The sequence below is a fragment of the Molothrus aeneus genome, chromosome 6, assembly GCF_037042795.1.
Source record: "Molothrus aeneus isolate 106 chromosome 6, BPBGC_Maene_1.0, whole genome shotgun sequence".
In the NCBI taxonomy this organism is placed as follows: Eukaryota; Metazoa; Chordata; class Aves; order Passeriformes; family Icteridae; genus Molothrus; species Molothrus aeneus.
Genome location: NC_089651.1, coordinates 57,489,008 through 57,511,168, shown reverse-complemented (window position 1 = coordinate 57,511,168; position 22,161 = coordinate 57,489,008). Strand labels below are relative to the sequence as shown.

Genomic DNA, 22,161 nt, shown 5'->3' with positions numbered 1-22,161 from the left:
TGTTAGTAGATATTTAGAATAGAGACCTGACAAGGTAAAGGCCTTTTGAGCCTCTAAAGTGGGGAAATGATGCCTCAGGTTTTGGCTTTTATATTTTTCAGATTCTGTGCTTCTTTAGTGTGTACTTCTGAGCTTCATATTAGGGGATGGTGAGCTCTCTGCACAGAGTAGGGAGAGAAAACAATTCCTGCTCTAACTGGGGACCAAGGACAACCAACCCAAATTTCAGGCCCAAGAGTGTAAACAATGGTGGAATGAAGAGAGAAGAACAAGGATGGAACTTCATAAGCTAAAGCTGTAATTGGACAATTAACTCCAATAAGCAAATGGAAGGTATTAACCTTGTGACCGGTTTTCTGTTTTGTGACCATTTTGGGTTCATCTGGGGTGCAGCCCTGGCTGGGATTTTGTGCTGCCCAAGGTGGATCCATTGAGGCTTTTAATAAATCCCTGCTTTATTCTTTAACTCAGTCCAGCCTCTGTTCTAGGTCAGCCTGCACACAGCATCACCCCCAGCTCCTGGAGCAACAGCTCCACCGTGTGAGAGCCAGGAGCCTCCAGGCACCAACTGCTCAGCTCCCGCAGCCTCAGCTCTGCCTTTATTCACTGCTTCATTTGCATTGTCAGAGCTTTTTTTTTTTTTTTTTTTTTTTTTTGCAAGTGTAAAAATATTTTAAATATAAAATATAACATTTTAATATAAAATATAAAAATATTTCAAAAAGCAAACCAACACACCGCCAACACCACCACCCCTGCACACAGATCCATGGGGCAGCTTCTCCTGGGTTCCCACAGGAGGACACCCTGATAAACATACACTGATCATGGCAGGAGTGGAAAACACATTGTTATTAAGCACACTGTAAAAATTGCAGCCTGCAATGTTGCTGCACTGCTGCTCCTGGGAGCCTGCAGTAATTCTGCATGGGCCCTGCTGCTGGCCTGAGCCTGTGTCTGACAGATCACCGTGGGACACAGCCTCCCCCTGATTCCCCTTTCCTGCCTTCCTGTTCCACTGTGGGACACAGCTCTGCCTTTATTCACTGCTTAATTTGCATTATCAGACTCTTTTTTTTTGCAAGTGTAAAAATATTTTAAATATAAAATGTAATATTTTAATATAAAATATAAAAATATTTAATATAAAACATATAGCAATAATTAAAATATATTATATATCATAATATATTTTTAAAAATATATAATTTATTAATGTATATAAAAGAAATTATATCATTTAAATTTTAAATTCTATATATTTTTTATATTCTATATATTCTTTATATTCTATATATTCTATATATAGAATATATATTATTCTTTATTCTTCTATATATAATATATATAATATTATATATATAATGTATTATATAATATATAATAATATATAATATATTTTATATATTATATAATTATAATATATATAATATATATAATATATATTATTCTCTTATTCTTCTATATATATAAAATATATTATTCTTTAAATTCCATATATTCTTTATATTCTATATTTTATAGATTATAAAATATATATTATTTTAAGATATAAAAATAATTTAAATATAAAATATAACATTTTTATATAAAATATAAAAATATTTAATATAAAATATATAGCAATAATCAAAATAGATATAATATATTTTAATATATTACTGAAATATCTATAATTTATAAATATATATAATGAATTATATAATTGAAATTTTAAATTCTATATATTTTATAAATTATAAAATATATATTATTTTAAAAATAAAAATAATTTAAATATAAAATATATCATTTTAATATAAAATATAAAAATATCTCAAAAAGCAAACCAACCCACCGCCATCACCACCACTCCTGCACACCAACCCACAGGGCAGCTTCTCCTGGGTTCCCACAGAAGGACACACTGATCATGGCAGGAGTGGACAAGACATTGTTGAATATTGCAGCCTGCAATTCATTGTTGAATTCAGAGCCTGCAGTAATTCTGCACGGGCCCTGCTGCTGGCCTGAGCCCATGTCTGACGCTTGGGACACAGCTTCCTGCTGATTCCTCTTTCCTGCTTCTGCCCCAAGGACAAGGTCACCCACGTGGCATTTTTTGGTTTGGCTTGTAGTCTCTCCGAGGGCTGTAATGGTTTAACAGTCCCACTGGAGCCTGCCTCTTGCCAAAGCAGTCCCAGCACAGCAAACCACAGAGCTGAGTTTTGTGTTTGCTCAAATTCTCTAACTCAGGGTCCCATCCATCCTGCTGAGGCTCCTCTCAGTGCTGAGCCCAGCCAGGGCTCATCCAGGGCCACCCCAGAGAGGTGAAGAACTGAGTGTCACCTCCAAAAAGCTCAGCAGCAGCTCAGGGACGCCCCAGGGATGACATCTGTGGGTAAGGGCTAGCAAAAATCATCTCCCATGCTGGTGAATAAAACCACAGGGTTGTTCTGGAGCTGTGTGAAAAGGATCTCTGGGTTCCCTCACAGGCTGTGTTTGGTGTTCCCCCCTCCCTGGGGATCCTCTCTGGCCTTGCTGCCCTGTACAAAACAAACCTGACTCACCTGCACACATCAGTCCTGGCTCAAGCCACGAGGTCACTCTTTCCTAGGGTTTTGGTACCTGCTGCCATCCCCCATGGCTCCCTACCCCTTTTCCCTCTCCACCCCCCTTGCTGCAGATGTTTTGCACAGAGGGGAGCACATTTATTTCCTTAGTGACCCCCTCGAGTGTTTGCTGTCCGTGCCTGCCCTTTCCCGATGAGGTTGGATGGACAAACACCCCCTGGCAGCCCCAGAGGGCAGTGCTGTGTGTCAGCTGTGTGTCAGGTGTGTGTCGCTGTGTGTCTGACCCCTAAAGGACAAATCCCACATCCTCCCCTCTTCCCCCTCCCCAGAGAGGGCTCTGACTGCAGCACATCCCGAGCCATCCCACGGAAACCCCAAACCCTGCGGGATCTGAGCCCTGCCAGAGGAAGCCCAGGTCTTTTGATGCCACCTTGTGGAAACCTCGCTGTCCTGCTGGCACCTGTGCCCGTGTCACCGAGGGACGGCGCTGGGGGCTGCAGTGATGGAGCCCTGGATGCTGAGAATTTCAGACTTTCTGTGCTGGCAGGCACTGACCCCCAAGAGAACACTGCACTGGCCTGAGGCCGTGGGGAAGGATTCCAAAATTGAATGATAGCACTGGGATTGTGGGTCTGGAGTTGGAATAGAAGTGTGTCGTATCACATGGTGGAAAATTTAAAAGTTTTAGAATATAGTAATATCTATAAAGCAAGATGGAGGTTTTAGGGTGGAGGCTGGTCCTTCTTCTTCACCTTCTTCTCCATGGGTTTGGATGGATTTGTGTAATGGGACAGAAAAGTCTGAATTGTGGGCCATGGGTGGTTGGTTATGGGCTTAAAAGTAAAAATAATTTAGGTGTCATTTCTTAATTGGACAGTTTATCCTTAAAAGGCCTTGTAGAGAGAGAGATAGGGCTCCACTTTTAGTTTTTTAGAGTGAAGTTCTGTAGAACTCACGCTCTGTGAGACTGTAACAGAGATAAGAACTAACAAACATCTGAGTCCCAACAAGAAATTCCATCTCAAGCATTTAATCCAGACCTTGGCAGAAAGTGAAGATTCCATTGGAGTGCAGGTGCCTGGGGAATATTTTGGGGTGAGGCTGGGTGCAGCTGATCTCACTGAGGCTCAGGTATGCCCAGAAAAGCCTGGAGGGATGAGGATCCTCCCATGTCAGGGCAGCCCAGGCACCTCCTGGCATTGAGTGTCACTTGTGTTGTCACCAGAGCAGTGGCAAGAGGTGGCAGGAGGGTCCTGAGTCTTGTGTCACATCAAATGACACGGTCAGGGAAAAGCAGATGAGCTGTTGGGGGTGTGAGTGCCTGCCCTGGGCTGTGCTCCATCCTCCTGTGGCAAGAGGAGCAGCAGGAAAAGCAGCTGCTCTCAAAGGGATGGAGAGAGCTGGAGGGAGCCTTGGACAAGCTTTAGGTGTGTAAACCCAAAACTGCAGGGCAAACTCATTCCAGCTCAGCAGCCAGCAAGGCCAGAAAGGTGAAAGTTCCTGCCCATGGAGTCTGGAACAGAAAATCCTCCATGGCTGCACTGCTGGCCAAGCCTGCACTGGACAAGTCCTCTACAAGGGGTAACCAGGTAATTCTCATGTCTCCAGGTGTGCCCTTGGCATTTTAGGATCCTGGACAGGATCAAGGTCCTTATTAAATGGACTTAGAGGTGTTTTGTGCTCACAAAAAACTCCCAGAAAGAGAATCTGTGCATGGCCCATCCACTGCTGCTGTAAGGACTCCAAATGCATCCCTCCCAGCAGAGCATCCTTGCCAGCAGGCTGCAGTGGATTTATTGGATTTATGGATTTATTGGAGGATGCTAGAGGGAACTCCTTTCTCATGTTGAATCTGGACAACAGAAAAGCCAAGAATTTTCCTCTGCTCTTGGTTCACCAGGCTCTTGCTTCAGTGCCTCCAGCAGGAAAAGCTTTGGTTTAATCTGGCAGATAAATTAGTGCCTGAGTGGCTCTTCTCTGAAAGACAGGCAGAGCCCTTCCCTGACATGACACAGCACCAGACATCCCACAGAACACAAAATTTGCACAATTTGTGCCTTAAATATTTCTGAATATCTTCCTTTAAGCCTATGTGCCCTGATTTCAGCCCCTATCAGCATCTTCTGATACCAAATCCGAGCATCTTTATGTTGTTTTAATGTGGGACGTGTGGACAATGAAAATTTGAAAATTTTCTTTTAAAATTACTTTAAAAGCTGAAAATAAATAGAAAGATTATGTATCTTGGAGTGTTATTCTGTATTTAAATTTGTCTTCACCTTACGTTGATTCTACACTGGTTTACAGTTTAGAAATCACACTAACTTCTAAAACAGTAAAAACTGCAAATTAAATGACCCTAAATCAGGTCCCCACATCAAATACAGTCAGTGAGATTAATAACCAGGTCATATTTCAGGATATTGGCACTTTCAAGGTGCTCTTGCAGACTTGTATTACCACCTGGGCTACTTTGAAGGAGTAAAACTCACACAGGAGCTCAGCAGCAAAATAGTTCTTGTTTTCCACCACTGCTTTGGGAGGGGGGGTCCCAGGGATGGGTGTGCTCTGCCATTTGCATGGTTGAAAAAAGGGATTTATTGAGAGAATGAGGAAATATCTGCTAAATTGTGTCCAGCACCATAAAACTTCTGTTTGGATACCAACAAGTGTGAAATCCCAGGGAGGGAGTCATAACCAGTGCCAAGACAAAAGTTGTGAAAATGTGACCCTCTGAAAAGCCAGGTTAGGAATTCTCTCCTAGCAGCAATTTTCAGTTTGATATAAATGTTATCACTTGAACATTCCTTGGTTTGTACCACTGGGATTGCCTTTGAAAAGGCATGGCATGATCTCATGTTTTCCTTCCCTTTAAAAACCGTTGGGGTTGAACCACAAATGGTGTTTTCCTGTGAAATCCAGCTCCTCTGCCCAAGAGGCCACAAAGATGGGCAGCAATACAACATTCCTTCCCAGGTCTGAGGGAAATACATCTGCATTCATAAGTTTAAACATCTGGCTGCACCACAAAGTAGGTCAGAGCTCATCTCCCAAAGAAGGATTTGTCAGAGATACAGGGAATTGTGTTTTGTCCCTCCTGTGTCGTTTGTACAGCAGCAAAATCAGAGCAGCTGTTCCCTCCATAGGTGCTGGGGGTGGTGGCTGTGCCCAGAGGGTGTAAATGTTCCCCTGCAGGGAATTAAAGTGGGACTGATCCCTGCCCTGTGTGTCCTGCACAGGGGGAATGTGGCACGTTGGTCTGTGATGCCCCACCAGCCTGCAGAGTCTGTCCCTGAGCCTTGGCAGGCAAATGGGAACGAGAAAATGTGGGGGAAATTCTGTATTTCACCAGTGCTGTGGCTGCTGCTGGGTGCTTGCAAATGGGCTCCAGGCAAAGATGTCACCCCAAGGTTTGGGTGGCATCAGGTGTGACCATGGCCAGCTCTGTGCTGACATCTCTGTGACTCCTCTCTCTTGAACCTGAGCCCTGTCCCAGCCTGGAAAAAAAGGCTTTCCAAAAAGTTGTATATCTGCAGAAAGGGACAAGAACAGTTTATTGAAACAACATCTTCTGGAAAGTCTCTCTGTCAGACTGCTCTGGGTGTCACCCCACATCTCCTTGGTGTGGTCAGCACGGTTGAGACAGAGTGGAAATTTTCCAGAGTAGAAATCCATTTTAATTTAGGTGAAATGTACATCTTTGGATTAAGTCTGTAGCTTGCAAACACAGCTGTTTGGTCTGATTGCCTGTTCTCACAAAAAATCTGTGCTCAAAAAACGGCTTCAGCCGAAGGACACTGTCACAGACACATTTTATGAAAAATCCTTTCCCTAGGATTTCTTCTCCTGAGAAGCTGAGAGGCCTCAGGAACAAAATGTAACCAATGGTTATCTGCTGCTGTGGAATGCAACAGGTGCATCTGGGGTTGGTCTCATGTGGCTGTTTCTAATTAATGGCCAATCACAGCCCAGCTGTCTCGGACTGCCTGGTCAGTCACAAGATTTTATTATCATTCCATTCCTTTCCTTGCTAGCCTTCTGATGAAATCCTTTCTTCTATTCTTTTAGTGTAGCTTTAATATAATATATATATCATAAAATAATAAATCAGCCTTCTGAAACATGGAGTCAGATCCTCATCCCTGCCCTCGTCCTGGGACCCCTGTGAGCACCACCACAGGACAGAGATAAGGGAGGGTCCCTTGAACTCTGAAACAGAGAGAGAGGCTGCAGGAGACTGGGCAGGATGACCCAGGAGTTCTTTCTGATTAAAAACTAGCAGCAAATGCAATGCAAAATCAGTAAAATAAATATGTATAAACCTAATGTGAAATTACATGCATATGGATTAGAAAAAGAAATAAAAAAAGATCTGGAGTTCCCAGAAGTACTCATGTCCTTTTAAAAGAAACAATCCCCACATGCATCCAGCGCTGTAACAAACACACCAGCTTTACAACTCCCACAAAAGTTGTGGAGTTTGTTTGCTTCCCCAAATCACTGAGGCACCAGCCTGGGAACACCCTGCCCCACCTGCACCTGCCCTTGCCCTGCTGCAGCAGATCCCACCCTCCCGAGGCACAGCCGAGGGTCCCCTGGCCAGAAAGCCACAGGGGGAATGTGTCAGGATGGGACATGGGATGTGCCAGCCTCAGGGTCCTGAAAGCTGCAGGGGGAATGTCTCAGGCTGGGATATGGGATGTGCCAGCACATGGGGAATGTCTCAGGACATGATATGGGATGTGCCAGCCCCACTGCCCTGAAACCCATAGGGGGAATGTCTCAGGAATGTCTCAGAAATGTCTCAGGAATGTCTCAGGCTGGGATATGGGATGTGCCAGCCCCATCGCCCTGAAAGCTGCAGGGGGAATGTCTCGGGAATGTCTCAGGGCACGATATGGGATGTGCCAGCCCCATTGCCCTGAAAGCTGCAGGGGGAATGTCTCGGGAATGTCTCAGGGCACGATATGGGATGTGCCAGCCCCATTGCCCTGCCCACCCCAGGCAGCTCCAGCCGCTGCTCCTGCCCTGCACATCTGCACCTGGGAACAGGTCCCAGCAGCCCTCCAGACACGTCCCAGCCCAAGGAAATGCCCCAGGCAGAAGCTCCAGCCCGGAGGTGGCACAGAGGGGCCAGTGCTGCCTCCCGGGCTCGCCAAAAGCCCCGGCAATGGAAATCCCTTCCCGCAGGCAGCAAAGGATGCTGCGGCTCCCAGCGGGGCGAGGAGAGCGCTGGGCTGAGCCCCCCGAGCCAGGGGCTGCTGACAAAACAGCAGGAAAACAGCCCCGACACCCGCAGAGCTGTCCCCAGCCCTGGGAACAGCCAGATCTGGTCTCTGTCCCCTTCCCCCTGCGACAGCGCCAGCGCCAGCCCCGCAGGCACCTCCCAGGTCAGGCTCACCCAGCCCCGCATCCCTGGGATGAGCTGGGGCAGCGTTCCAGGGGTCAGCACGGCTCTGGATCCAGAGCAGAGCAGGAGCAGTGGTTTGGCCCCGGTTTCCTGGCAGAAAATCGGCAGGAAATAGCTCCAGTCCCAGCTCTCCAGAAATGGTTGTCCAGGTAAAACCGGAGCAACAGGGTGGGAAGGGTCCCAGGATGCCAACAAAGAGTTAACGATGGAAGGAAAAATGGGGGAATGTTTAAAGGGGCAGGGAAAGACATGAGATGGAAGAGGCCAATAAAGACTAATTTTATTTCTCTTTACAACTAAAAGGGGTCAAAAGCAAAATGTGGAGCTGAGCCTGGGTGTTACCCCATCCATCTCAGCCATACCACAAACAGGACAGGCTGCCAGCCCCATTTCCAGCACCATCACTCCTCTTTGAGACTTCATTTGAATATTTTTCCAAGGATTCTGGCACTGCCTCCATGCTCCTCACCAGACCAGAGCCCCACTGTGCCTGCAGGAAGAGACAGAACCTTCACTGTTGCTTCCCCAGCCTCTGCAAGCACGGCTGGCACAGGGCTCCTGGAATTGCTTCCTTCATTTCCATTGAATTAAATACCCTGGGAGGAGAGGCTGGCTCTGCCCTCAGGCCTGTCCTGGCTCTCTCTCTCTCTCTCTCCTGTGCAGGCAGGACATGAAAATTTCATCTACAGGCACGTGTGGGTCTTGCTTAAGGATGGGAAGCAGCCATGGAGGGACCTGTTTGGATCAAAGTGTCCATGGAGCCAGCATGCAGGGATGCTCTTTTAGGGGCTGAACCCCACAGTGCTGGGTTGGAAACCAGAGGAGGAAAAGAGTAGAACAAAAACCATAAAACTTCCAGAGATGGTCCTCTGCAGGTGTGGCTGGATCTTTGCAGCCCTCAGCTGCAATGGGTGATGGCAGTCAGCGCATTCCCACCTGGGCATAAGGGAAAATTCAGGTCCCTGGGATGGATATCTGCATGTACAGGTGTGCCCCTCTGCCATGGAGTCCAAAGGGATGCCAGAGAAACCAGGGAATCAGATAAATGAGGCTTTTTTGTCCTGAGGAAGGGCAGGGAGGGATGTCTGTGAGCACGCTGCCAGAGATGTCCTGCACTGTGTGTGATTTCCTAGAGGAGGCTTTTTCTGAATGCAGAAGACCCAAATTTCCCCAGGTTAAAACATGAATGAAACATTTCTCATGGTTTTCGAACACTTGCTTTCACCCCAAGCAGCAAGCAAGCTGCAAAGAATCAGCTCTGCCTGTAGAATCAAAATTCCAGAAAAGAAACCCCCACACATGCAGAAAACTCAGATTTATTGCCAAGTTTTGATGCAGCAGGGACAGGACTCAGTGCCCATTTAGTGAAACATTTACATTTTCTTCTGCTGAATCAAATTCAGGCTGGATGTGACCCTCAGGAGCCCCAGCCCTTGGGGACAGACCCAGTGGGGAGCCCCACAATGCCCCACCAGCCCTCAGATGGGGCTCCCACCCCTGGGCATGGTCCAAGGGAGGCTGCTCAGAGTGCACAGAGATGGGACCTCGGTGTCCACAGCACCCAGACTCCACCTCTCATGGAACCCTGCAGGCTTTGGCCTCAAACTGATCAAAAATTCCCTTGTTTTGGTTCCTTTCAGCCAACTGAGTGCTTTTCATTTTGATTTCTCCCCTTCCTCCACTCCCCACCCCTCCACCCCAAACTAAAAGATCCTGACAGCTTGGGCCAATGTGTCAGCTGACTTTCCCTTCCAAAAATAATACTGTTTTTGATGCAAACTCCCCAGCCTGCTCTGGTTTAACTCTCTCCAGAGCCCTGTAAGTCTGTGTGTGCAGGGATGCCTGTGTGTCCTCTGGCAAGCTTTTGCACATGGAAAGAAAGAACTTTTCCCTACCTGAACGTTCCCGTTATTGAACCTCTTTGAAGTGGAGCAATAAAAAGTCCCTGTGCCCATGTGCAGAGCTCCAGACCAGCCCTTTAATGTCTCAGATGCAAATTTCACTGTAACTGTACCAAAAACTGTGGAAGGCTGCCTCAGATTATTGCGCTGGTCTCATGACTGAGCTGTTCTTCAAATAAACCCCTACAGATCAGAGAATGTCCCCATCCCATCCTCCAGCTGGGAGTGTCTCCTTGCTGGGAGCTTCCTTGCCCCATGGCCATGTGGCTCTGGGCACCTCACTGTCAGAAAGGCTGGAGAGAGGATCACAGAGGATCACCAAAAGCATAAAATATATAAAAATCTGTGCTCTTACACTGGAATAAATAATTTAACAAGGGAATCCCTGACATTTCTGGCAGCAAACGCAGTGTGTGCTGTGTTTATCTGCAATTCAGCAATAAAATACCCAGAGCCACCAGGGCTCTTTGATGTGAGATATTGCAGTGTCTTTTTCACCTTTTTCACTGCATCACTTTTCCTCCCAGTGAGACAGAAAACAAAGCAAAAACCAGAGGTGGGGGGGTTGTTGTAACCCTGCTGGCAGTACTGAGGGCAAAACCTCATTCCCACAGGGAATGTGCACTTAGCACTCCCCTGTTTGCCCAAAATCACCCTCCAGATCATGCCCCCAAATGGGGAGCAGTGAGAGACCCCAGTCATTGATGTGTTCTCAGCCTGTAGAAGAAACCTCTCCTTCCACCCCCTTCATGGGGATGTGTCTCATCTGGAGCCCCAAAAAAACCTTGAAAATCTCTTCTGGGTGAGCAGAGAGAAGATGCACAGAAACATCACACATCATGTATGGGACAGTGGAAGAAACAGAGCCAGGTTTGGGTGTATTTATCCTAAAAAGGAAAATGTTTTGGGTTTTAGTAGGCAGAGGCACTGACTGGCCCAGCCTGGTTTTCAAGGCACCTCAAGGCACAACCATTAAAAACTCCTCATTGCAAGGCAGGGGTGGTTGGTTATGGGGTTAAAAGTAAAAATAATTGAGGTGTCATTTCTTAATTGGACAGTTTAGCCTTAAAAGGCCTTGTAGAGAGAGAGATAGGGCTCCTTTTTTAGTTTGTTAGAGTGAAGTGCTGCAGAACTCACGCTCTGTGAGACTGTAACATAGATAAGAACTAACAAACATCTGAGTCCCAACAAGAAATTCCATCTCGAGCATTTAATCCAGACCCTGGCAAAAAGAAGTTGAGACTCCACTGGAGTGCAGGTGGCTGGGGAATATGTCACTGACACGAGGTGATGTGGACATGTGGGTAGGGCAGCTCCCAGGGCTGCTGGAGATCCTCTCTGTCACCTTGGGTGCATCACTGCTGATCCCTGGAGTTCCTTAGAGATGGGATAACTCCTTTTTCCCCCACTTCCTTCTCCTTTTTCCCCCACTTCCTTCTCCTTTTTCCCCCACTTCTTTCTCCTTTTTCACCCACTTCCTTCTCCTTTTTTACCCACTTCCTTCTCCTTTTTCTCCCACTTCTTTCTCCTTTTTCCCCCACTTCCTTCTCCTTTTTTACCCACTTCCTTCTCCTTTTTCACCCACTTCCTTCTCCTTTTTTACCCACTTCCTTCTCCTTTTTCCCCCACTTCTTTCTCCTTTTTCCCCCACTTCCTTCTCCCTGCTGCTAGCTCTTCTGCTACAGGAGCTGCCACATTCCTACACCAGCCCCGTTCCTGCTTGCAGCAAACCCAAGGCTTCTCCCCTCCTGGACCAGCCTGGGGTCTCCAGATGATGGTCTGGGCCCAGCCCAGCTCCATGAGAGCCCTTGCCCAGTGCAAACAGAGATCTCTGCCCAGCTCCAGCCAGGGAAAGCAGAAAAACAAGCAGAGAGAACAAACATCCGGATGAGGGCTGAGGAGGGAAAGCAAAACACTGCAGGGAGCCAGGAATAATAAGAACCAAAAACAAATAGAAAAGAGCTAACAGGAGCAACAGATCTAAAAATAAAATGAAAGAGCAGCAGCAGGGTGGAGGGGCTGGGATATTTTGGGGTCTGGCAAAGCGTGTAGGGCTCAGATTTGCTGTGGTGGGGCTCAGCCCTGGGGCACAGCCAGGTTCCCCTCTCACTGCCTTCCCTCCCTGAGGTGGGGGAGGATGGAGGGTGAAGGCTGGGACTCCCAGGAGCTGTTTGGGTGGCAGTGTTGACAGCAGGCTGCTCTTCAGCCCTGCCACAGCTCCCACGGGGGCAAAAGTGTTTGCTGCAGTTGCCATCCTAGGGAGAGATGTCCCACCCCAAACCCTCCTCAGCTCCCTGTTGATCATCCCTCCAACCTGCCTCTGTGCTGGCCCATGGTCTGTGAGGCAGGGGCCACATCTGCCCAAGGACTGGGGGGAGAAGATGTGTCTCCTGGACACCCCAAATCAGTGATGTCCTTCCAGGAAGGGAACCTTGGAATCCCAGGAATCCCAATATGGCTCTGCAAGTCCTGTCAACCCAGAGCCATTCACTTGCTCCAATATTTATATCCAGAGGTCAAACCACTGAAAATCAAACCACTAAAAATCCATTTGTTGATTCCCATTCCCTGAACCCCCCAGGCCCAGGTCATACAAAATCAGTAGGGCCAAAATAAGTTTTTTTCCTTTTTTTCCCAAGGAATTAGCTGGCAGAGGGAAGGCTGTGCAGGACAGACTGAGCTTGGCTGTCCCAGGTGGACAGGGAGCATGGGGTTCACAAACCCTCAGCAGTTTGGAGGTAGGCAGGGAGCCATCAGAGGTGGGTTTGAATCTCCTCATGGGATGCCACAGCCAGGCAGGGACTCTCCTCTACTCTCTCCAAGCTGACCATGGGGCTCCTCTGCATAAAAAACTTCCTTCACATTTCAGACATTTGTTTTTCCTTTGTGGTTGCCCCCATTATTCCTTTTCTTAGGGCTGGGAACTTGCCCCCATCTTCCTTCTCTGCTCTCCTCACCCTGGCACCTCCTCGAGGTGGCATTTCCATGGTGGGACCCAGGAGCTGCAGGGACTCTGGGAGCATGCTGGAATAAAAGAAAACAAAGCACTTTGGCCACCTCTGAGCCCCTGAGTCACAGTTTCCCTCTCTCAAAGGCGAGATAAGCTGGGTTGAGGCTCTGCTGCCACCAGAGCCACCATGTCAGAGCTCCCCATTCCCGCTCCTGGGAGCCCAAGGGCTGCAGGTCCACTGCCACCTAATCAAAACCAATGGTGAATTTTAAAGATGGGGAAAAATCAAACCATTAAATTAGAAGGAATCAGTCAGGATGGAAAGCCAAGGAGGCCACGTGCCAGGAAAATGAGCTGCCTGCCACTTTGGCACGGAGTGAATGCTTGGCCTGTTGGGATGAAATGCCAGAGCTGGGCAGGCTGAAGAGGCACTTTGCACCTTCAGGGGGAAAGGATCAGACAGAGCCTGGGTGGCAGATGAGCCCCAAACACACACTTGGGCACGAGGAGAGGTGTGGGGAAGGATGAAGGCGTGTCCCCACCAGGGACCTGGCTGGGGTTTGTCAGCACAGCCCATAAATGACAATGGTGCAGCTGCTGGGGACAGGCTCCCTCTGAAAGCACAGCTGGAGCTGCACAGAGCAAGGCACAGTCCCCAGCAGGAGTGCTGAGGGCTGTGGAGCTGCAGGAAAAGGCTCCCAGCAATCCAGGGAGCACAGCAACTGGACAAGGAAGAGAGGGACGCAGCCAAGAGCAGCCCTAAGAGTCAGGTGTTCAAAGGGCAGTGAAGGCACCAAAACTCTTTCCTGTGTAGGAATGGGACACCCAAATCACCACTGAGTGGTGTCCACTTGGGACAGCCAAGCTCAGAGCCCATCCTGCACAACCTTCCCCCTGTGAACTAATTCCTTGGGGGGAAAAGAGAAAAAATGTATTTCTCCCCTACTGATTTTGTATGACCTGGGCCTGGGGGGTTCAGGGAACGAGAACCAATAAATTAGTTTTGAATGGTTTGATGGGGGTGCAGTTTGCACCCAGCAGGGCAGCAACACCCGGGCTCCTCACTGGGGGCAGAGGAGTTGGGGAGCCCATCCATGACTCCCCTGTTCTGGCAGCATGGGCTGGCAGGGACAGGGGCTGCTCTCAGGATCCAGCCCCTCCCTGGCTCCTTTCCCAGCTGCCCAGGGCCCAGAACAGCAGAGAGCAGAGCAGCCCCTCTCCGTGGGCCGGCTTCCTCAGACCCAGAGCAAGGAGCCAGTGAAAGGAGCAGCCACAGCCAAGTTTCCCCCTGGTTTTACTTTCCCCGTTCCGTTTTGGCTGGATCCAAGCGCAGGGTTTGGGATGCAGCCTCTCCCTGCTGCTCCCAGCGGGGCTGCAAGGAAACGTCGGCACCTCCTTGGCTCGGAAAGCTGCAGCCGGCAATTCCTGCCTGGATCCCGGGATGGGATTGCAGGGAAAGCTGCAGCCGGCAGTTCCTGCCTGGATCCCGGGCTGGGATTGCAGGGGATGTGGAAATGTGCTGCTACTTTGGGTCTGTGCTGAGAAAAAGAGAAAGAAATTGGGTCGTTTGAGTGTGAGTCTCACCTGTTAAAGATGAGGTTTTTACTCCTAAAAGTTTCATGGTTTTGTCCATGAGACTTCCAGACCCCAAGGCTGGATGTGGTGAGCTTTTCCAGCAGGTTTCTCCTAAAATGCCCAGCAGGCTCCTCCACTGGACCCTGCCCATCCCAATCTTTGCTCCTGCTCAGGGATCAGCCCCTTGCAGCCCTCCTTCCCAAAACTGGGCTGCCTGTGAAGAATTACTGCATTTCATGCACTAACCCACACAGGTAGAAGATTAAAAAGGCAAACATGGGCTCGGTGCTCTGTCCCAGCTCCGCTGGGTCCTCTGGGCATTGCCTGCCCAGCTGCACAGCATCCCAGCTCAGGAGCTGACAGCACAAGGGAAGGGTAAACAGAGCTTTTCCATGGAAACATTTGTTCAACAAAGAATTGCAAATTTTCATGGTGAGTATCTGGTTTCCTCCAAACTTAATTGTTGTTGTTTCTGAAAGCTGCCCAGCCGGTCTGCATCTGGCTTTCGTGAGCATTTTTTTCCCCCCTAATGCTTAATTTTCAGCAACTAGGATAACTCTGCTCCCTTTTTTATTTTTTTCAATTTTTATTTTGCTTTGGTTTTTTTTTTTTTTTCTTTAGGTTTCTATGATTTTTCTCAACATAAATGGAGGCAATGGCAGCTCTTTTGGGCTTTTCTGCAGGGCACAAACTCTCTTTCTCACCGAGAGGTTAACAGTAATGATTAAAGTATCATTACTGAAGGGTTTGGGTAGGGAGGGACCTTAAAGGTGATCAAGTTCCAACCCCCTGCCACAGGCAGGGACACCTTCCACTACCCCAGGTTATTCCAAGCCCCATCCAACCTGGCCTGGAACATTTCCAGGAGTGGGACATCCACAGCTTCTGTGGGCAACCTGTGCCAGGGCCTCAACACCTTCCAGTAAAGAATTTCTTTCTAATATCCAATCTCAATCTCCCTCTTTTGATGATGGGGGGCCCAGGATTTTTAGGCTGAGAGCTTGAATTGGAGAGGTGGGACTGAGCAGCTGCTCTGAGCCACCCCACATGGAGACGGGGGGAAATTCCAGGCTTTTCACAGGGCCAGCAAGAGGTGATGATAATTCGGGGTAAAGATCCTGAAAGACACATTTAGGCAGAGAAGGAAGGAAAAGATCATGTCCAACAATCCAGAAGGAGAGAAGAGATCATTCCTGCAGGGTGCTTTTCCATGTGGGGTGCTGGGACAGCGGGGTCCCTGTGCCCATGGGTGTCCCTGTGCCCACGGGTGTCCCTGTGCCCACGGGTGTCCCTGTGCCCATGGATGTCCCTGTGCCCACGGGTGTCCCTGTGCCCACAGATGTCCCTGTGCCCACGGGTGTCCCTGTGCCCACGGGTGTCCCTGTGCCCACGGGTGTATCTGTGCCCATGGATGTGCCTCTGCCCACGGGTGTCCCTGTGCCCATGGATGTCCCTGTGCCCATGGGTGTCCCTGTGCCCATGGGTGTGCCTGTGCCCACGGGTATCCCTGTGCCCATGGATGTCCCTGTGCCCACGGATGTGCCTCTGCCCACGGGTGTCCCTGTGCCCATGGATGTCCCTGTGCCCATGGATGTCCCTGTGCCCATGGGTGTCCCTGTGCCCACCGGTGTCCCTGTGCCCATGGGTGTCCCTGTGCCCACCGGTGTCCCTGTGCCCACGGGTGTGCCTGTGCCCACCGGTGTCCCTGTGCCCATGGGTGTGCCTGTGCCCACGGGTATCCCTGTGCCCACGGATGTCCCTGTGCCCACGGATGTCCGTGTGCTCACGGGTGTCCCTGTGCCCATGGATGTCCCTATGCCCACGGATGTCCCTGTGCCCATGGATGTCCCTGTGCCCATGGGTGTCCCTGTGCCCATGGGTGTGCCTGTGCCCACGGGTATCCCTGTGCCCACGGATGTCCCTGTGCCCACGGATGTCCGTGTGCTCACGGGTGTCCCTGTGCCCATGGATGTCCCTATGCCCACGGATGTCCCTGTGCCCATGGATGTCCCTGTGCCCATGGGTGTCCCTGTGCCCACGGGTGTCCCTTGTGCCCCTGAGCCCCTCGGGCTCATCTCACTCCACCCCTGTGACCCGGCGCTGCCTTTTCACCGCTGGCGTTTTCTGGCTTAACTTCATTTTTTCAAGCCGTGGGAGGCAGAGGCTCGGCGTGTCCCCGGCGTGTCCCCGGCGTGTCCCCGGTGTGTCCCCGGCGTGTCCCCGGCAGGGATGTGCCCGGGCAGCCGGCGGTGACAGCAGGTGGCACTGCAGCCCCAGGAACCGCTGCGACCGCCCCGCTCCTGCATTCCCATCCCAGTCCCATTCCTGCAGTCACACGCTCCCAATCCTGCATTTCCACTCCTGCATTCCCACTCCTCTGTTCCCACTCCTGAATTTCCACTCCTGCATTCCCACTCCTCTATTCCCACTCCTGCACTCCTGCACTCCCACTCCTGTATCCCCACTCCTCTGTTCCCACTCCTGCATTTCCACCCCTGCATTCCCACTCCTCTATTCCCACTCCTGCATTTCCACCCCTGCATTCCCACTCCTCTATTCCCACTCCTGCATTTCCACCCCTGCATTCCCACTCCTCTATTCCCACTCCTGCACTCCCACTCCTGCACTCCTGCACTCCCACTCCTGTATCCCCACTCCTCTGTTCCCACTCCTGCATTCCCACTCCTCTATTCCCACTCCTGCACTCCCAGTCCTCTATTCCCACTCCTGCATTCCCACTCCTGCACTCCTGCACTCACACTCCTGCACTCCTGCACTCCCACTCCTGCACTCCCACTCCTGCACTCCTGCACTCCCACTCCTGTATTCCCACTCCTGCACTCCCACTCCAGCACTCAGGCACAGAATCCCCCCTGGCACCCCACACCTCCTCCCCCAGCTGTGACCCCACCACCCTCCATGGCTTCACCCAGTGAAATTCCAAGCAGTGGAGTTTGGGATGTTATTCCTAAGCCGTGCCAGAGCAGGGTGTCCAGGGAAATCCTGTGCACGGTGAGGTTTTTGTGCAGGGGTAAGAGCTGGAGCAGAGAAGCCTCATCCTCACTCTGGCAGCTCTGGTTTTTTGGGATGCAGGAGGATGAACGTTGCTTGTGCACAGGGAAAGCAGGAGGGAAGCTGTCCATGAAATCAAGGTAGCCTGGCCAAAGGGCAATCACAAAGCCACTGCAAACCTGGGGGATTTGGGAAAAGAACCTGGTTTGCTGTAAACCTGTGAATGTGAGCACAGCATTTAAAGAAAACCCAACATCCCTCCATTAACTGTACTGATTTATGCCACTAAATTTATACCCATCTCTCCAGTTGTGCCTGCTAAGAATAAAACCAGGGATGCACCATAGCCTCTGTTCCCATCCTATAACTCCTCTGTGAGTTCAGCCTTTATTTTTAGCTCAGCCTCCTCGGGGCTCTGTCTGATCTAATTTCTCCAGGGAGAAGATTTTTCCTGCTAGATGCCACCCTCCTGCTGGAAACCCCCATTCTCCCCAGCACTGCTGAAGGGCCTGACCTTCTCAAGCAAATTGGAAAGATAAATGGGCCAAATTTGGTAAAATAATTGGCAGCCAAATAGATCAAGACCTAAAGAAGCATCGTGGGGTGGGACAGACAAGTGGCACACAGACCTTGGAGCAGCCAGCCAGTGGCTCTAGGAAAGGCAGGGTTTCTGGGGCAGGAAGGAAAATGGGATGTTTTCCTTTTTCCCTGCTGTGATTTGGCTGGTGTGCTGCTGCCAAGCCCTTGGTGACAGACTCCCAGGCACTTTTCTGCCAGGGCTCAGTGCTGGTTCCTGCTGGTTGCTCCTGGGATGTTGTTCCTGGCCAGCAGCGGGCTGAGCTCATGTCTTGTAATTAGTGGGTGGGCTCGAGGAGACCACTGCGGCTTCTGAGCTCTCAGGGAAAGAGAGAAAATAAGCAGGATTAAGGAATTTCAGAAAATTACAGGCATTTTCATTTCACATCAGCCTTGCCAGGAACACCAAGCCCTGGAGAAGAATGGCCACTGCAGGACATGCTGCCCATGGGCAGGACTAAAGGACTTGGTTTCTCATCAGTCACCCAAAAAACTGCGAGTGTGTGTCTGTGTGAGTGTGTGTGTGTTTGTGTCTGTGTGTGTGTGTTTGTGTCTGTGTGTGTGTCTGTGTGTGTGTTTGTGTCTGTGTGTGTATGTGTGTGTGTGTGTATGTGTGTGTGTGTCTGTGTCTGTGTGTGTGTGTGTCTTTGTGTGTGTCTGTGTGTGTGTGTGTGTTTGTGTCTGTGTGTCTGTGTGTTTGTGAGTGTCTGTGTGTGTGTCTGTGTGTGTGTGTGTTTGTGTCTGTGTGTGTGTTTGTGTCTGTGTGTGTGTCTGTGTGTGTGTCTGTGTGTGTGTGTTTGTGTCTGTGTGTGTGTGTCTGTGTGTGTGTGTGTGTGTGTGTGTGTGTGTGTGTGTGTCTGTGTGTCTGTGTGTGTCTGTGTGTGTGTTGTGTGTGTGTGTGTGTGTGTGTGTGTGTGTGTGTGTCTCTGTGTGTTTGTGTCTCTGTGTGTGTGTGTGTGTGTGTGTGTGTGTGTGTGTGTCTGTGTGTGTGTGTCTGTGAGTGTGTGTTTGTGTCTGTGTGTGTGTGTCTGTGTGTCTGTGTGTGTGTGTCTGTGTGTGTCTGTGAGTGTGTGTTTGTGTCTGTGTGTGTGTCTGTGTGTCTGTGTGTGTTTGTGTCTGTGAGTGTGTTTGTGTCTGTGTGTCTGTGTGTCTGTGTGTGTGTGTCTGTGTGTGTGTGTGTGTGTCTGTGTGTGTGTGTCTGTGTGTGTGTGTGTGTGTCTGTGTGTGTGTGTGTGTGTGTGTGTGTGTGTGTCTGTGTGTCTGTGTGTGTCTGTGTGTGTGTCTGTGTGTGTGTGTGTGTGTGTGTGTGTGTGTGTGTGTGTGTGTGTGTCTGTGTGTGTGTGTCTGTGAGTGTGTGTTTGTGTCTGTGTGTGTGTGTCTGTGTGTCTGTGTGTGTGTGTCTGTGTGTGTCTGTGAGTGTGTGTTTGTGTCTGTGTGTGTGTCTGTGTGTCTGTGTGTGTTTGTGTCTGTGAGTGTGTTTGTGTCTGTGTGTCTGTGTGTTTGTGTCTGTGTGTGTGTGTCTGTGTGTGTGTGTGTCTGTGTGTGTGTGTGTGTGTGTCTGTGTGTCTGTGTGTCTGTGTGTGTCTGTGTGTGTGTCTGTGTGTGTGTGTGTGTGTGTGTGTGTGTGTGTGTGTGTCTCTGTGTGTTTGTGTCTGTGTGTGTGTGTGTGTGTGTGTGTGTGTGTGTGTCTGTGTGTGTGTGTCTGTGAGTGTGTGTTTGTGTCTGTGTGTGTGTGTCTGTGTGTCTGTGTGTGTGTGTCTGTGTGTGTCTGTGAGTGTGTGTTTGTGTCTGTGTGTGTGTCTGTGTGTCTGTGTGTGTTTGTGTCTGTGAGTGTGTTTGTGTCTGTGTGTCTGTGTGTCTGTGTGTGTGTGTGTGTTTGTGTCTGTGTTTGTGTCTGTGTGTGTGTGTGTCTGTGTGTGTGTGTGTTTGTGTGTGTGTCTGTGTGTGTCTCTGTGTGTGTGTCTGTCTGTGTGTGTGTGTCTGTGTGTGAGTGTGTGTCTGTGTGTGTGTTTTGTGTGTGTTTATGTGTGTGTTGGTATGTGTGTGTCCGTGTGTGTATGTGTGTGTTTGTGTGTGTGTGTGTGTCTCTGTGTGTGTTTGTGTGTGTGTGTGTGTCTCTGTGTGTGTTTGTGTCTGTGTGTGTGTGTATTTGTCTGTGTGTCTGTATGTGTGTGTCTGTGTGTCTGTCTGCGTGTTTGTGTGTGTGTGTGTATTTGTCTGTGTGTCTGTATGTGTGTGTCTGTGTGTCTGTGTGTCTGTCTGTGTGTTTGTGTGTGTCTCTGTGTGTGTTTGTGTGTGTGTGTGTTTGTCTGTGTGTCTGTATGTGTGTGTCTGTGTGTCTGTCTGTCTGTCTGTGTGTTTGTGTGTGTCTCTGTGTGTGTTTGTGTATTTGTCTGTGTGTCTGTATGTGTGTGTCTGTGTGTCCGTGTGTCTGTGTGTCTGTCTGTCTGTTTGTGTGTGTCTCTGTGTGTGTTTGTGTGTGTGCACATGCAGCCTTTCTGGGCTGGCACTGGCCCTGGGAACACAAGATTAAAGGGATATATCCCATCTGCAAGCACAGTTTAACACAGATTTCTCTTTTATAGGAGGACTGCTGTAGCTGGAGGGAGCTGAGGGATGAGGAGAGATGTCAGAGCAGGGGGAGCACTGGCTGTTATTCATTTTTAGCCAGGTCTGTCTGTTGAGGGGATAATACCACATGTGCAGCTCCCTGCCTGGCTCACATGGATTTTCCTGCAGCAGGGAGAGACAGAAAGCCACAAATTCCCCTGGAAAGTGCCAATTGTGAAGCTGCAGCAGCTGAGCAGGAGTCATAGGAGTACACTGGCACTTGGAACTGCTTTTTACCAGGATTTTTGCCCTTGGTGCAGGAACTTGGCAAGGGTTGGGAGCCCAAATCTGTCTCATCCACCCTCCCAGCTGACATTTCTGCCGTATATAATCACTCAGCAGCATTTAAAACTTGTGAACAGTCAGTACATGGTGCTAAATGCTCAAAACAAACACAAATGCTCTTTCAGGTGGTCGAGTATTGTCCTGATTCTGCTTCAGGGAACTGGATCTGAGCATCCCACTCCCATCTGAGTGAAAGGAGGTTCCATTTCCAGCATCACCCAGCAATCCCTTACTGCCACTTTTCCCAAATAACTTTTTTTTCCTTGAGGAAAGGACTGACATTCGGAGCAGGTGGGATCATATCAGCCGGGTGCGGAGGCACATGCCCCAAAACACGGCTTTTAGAACTACAATAGAGACAAAACCGGCCACTATCCGCTTTTTAACTGCAAACAAGGATCTAATCCTGCACATCGTGCTCCTGGGAATGGCTTATCAGGTGGGTTGTTCTACACAGGGGCTCTATCAGGTGCATTTATCTCTCCAGGTACATGTATATGTATAGGAGATGTTCATGTATTCTGTCTCCCACTCAGCGGAGCCATTCATCATCCGCTGCTCCACCCAAAACACCCAAAAAGCGGCAATGGCTGCTTCCAGCGCGGCTCATGTGACTCTGATTTGAGGGTTTATCACAACAGAGCCGCCAACCGCAAGTCCCCAGACCCTAAAAAAAAACCCCAAGCTGCTCTCACTAAGAACCAGCGAAGTTTGGACAAGAGCCCCGTTGCTTTTTCCACGATCGCTTCAGGCAACAATTGCGGTGCCTTGGGGACACCTCGCCCGGGGGCGGTGGCCTTTGCTGGCATCCCTGCCGCATCCAAACCCGCCCAGAGCCCCTCTCCCCTCTTTCCCCTCACCCCAGCCGAATAACCGCGATCATATTTCCACATGAAAGCGCCCCGGTGCTCAGGTGGACAATCCGACTCCGGCTGGAATCCCTGCGGTTTTCATTTTCAGCAGGAACAATCTTATCGGGGCAGATCGCGCACGGAGATAGGGAGCCCCGGGCTAGGGTTGCACAAGCACGGATTGCCTCGGCCGCCCTGGGCGAGGCTCCTCTCCCCGCATTTGTTTGTTTTCCCCAGCGCGGGTTTCAGGTTCTCCCGGTGACCATCATTCCAGCTTGCCCTCATTGTTCGGGCACCCGAGCCTTCCTCATGGATCACCGGGCAGCAGGTTCTGTTTAAATCTGCCTTCAGCCCCCAACCCCTTGCAGGCCGCCTTGAGAGATTTCTTGCAAATAAGGGGTTTTTTGTTTGTTTGATTGTTGTTTTTTTCCCCGTTTCC

At 49.8% G+C, this 22,161-nt stretch overlaps 1 protein-coding gene across 1 annotated transcript; it reads left to right on the top strand.

Annotated features, from left to right (window-relative positions):
* Window positions 1–19,812: 19,812 nt before the first annotated feature.
* LOC136558236 (keratin-associated protein 12-2-like) lies at window positions 19,813–20,541 on the top strand (the record flags this gene model as incomplete). The annotated part of the gene is made up of 1 exon (XM_066552559.1): window positions 19,813–20,541. A coding segment is annotated over one exon (729 nt), but the record flags the coding sequence as incomplete, so codon positions are not given.
* Window positions 20,542–22,161: the final 1,620 nt, after the last annotated feature.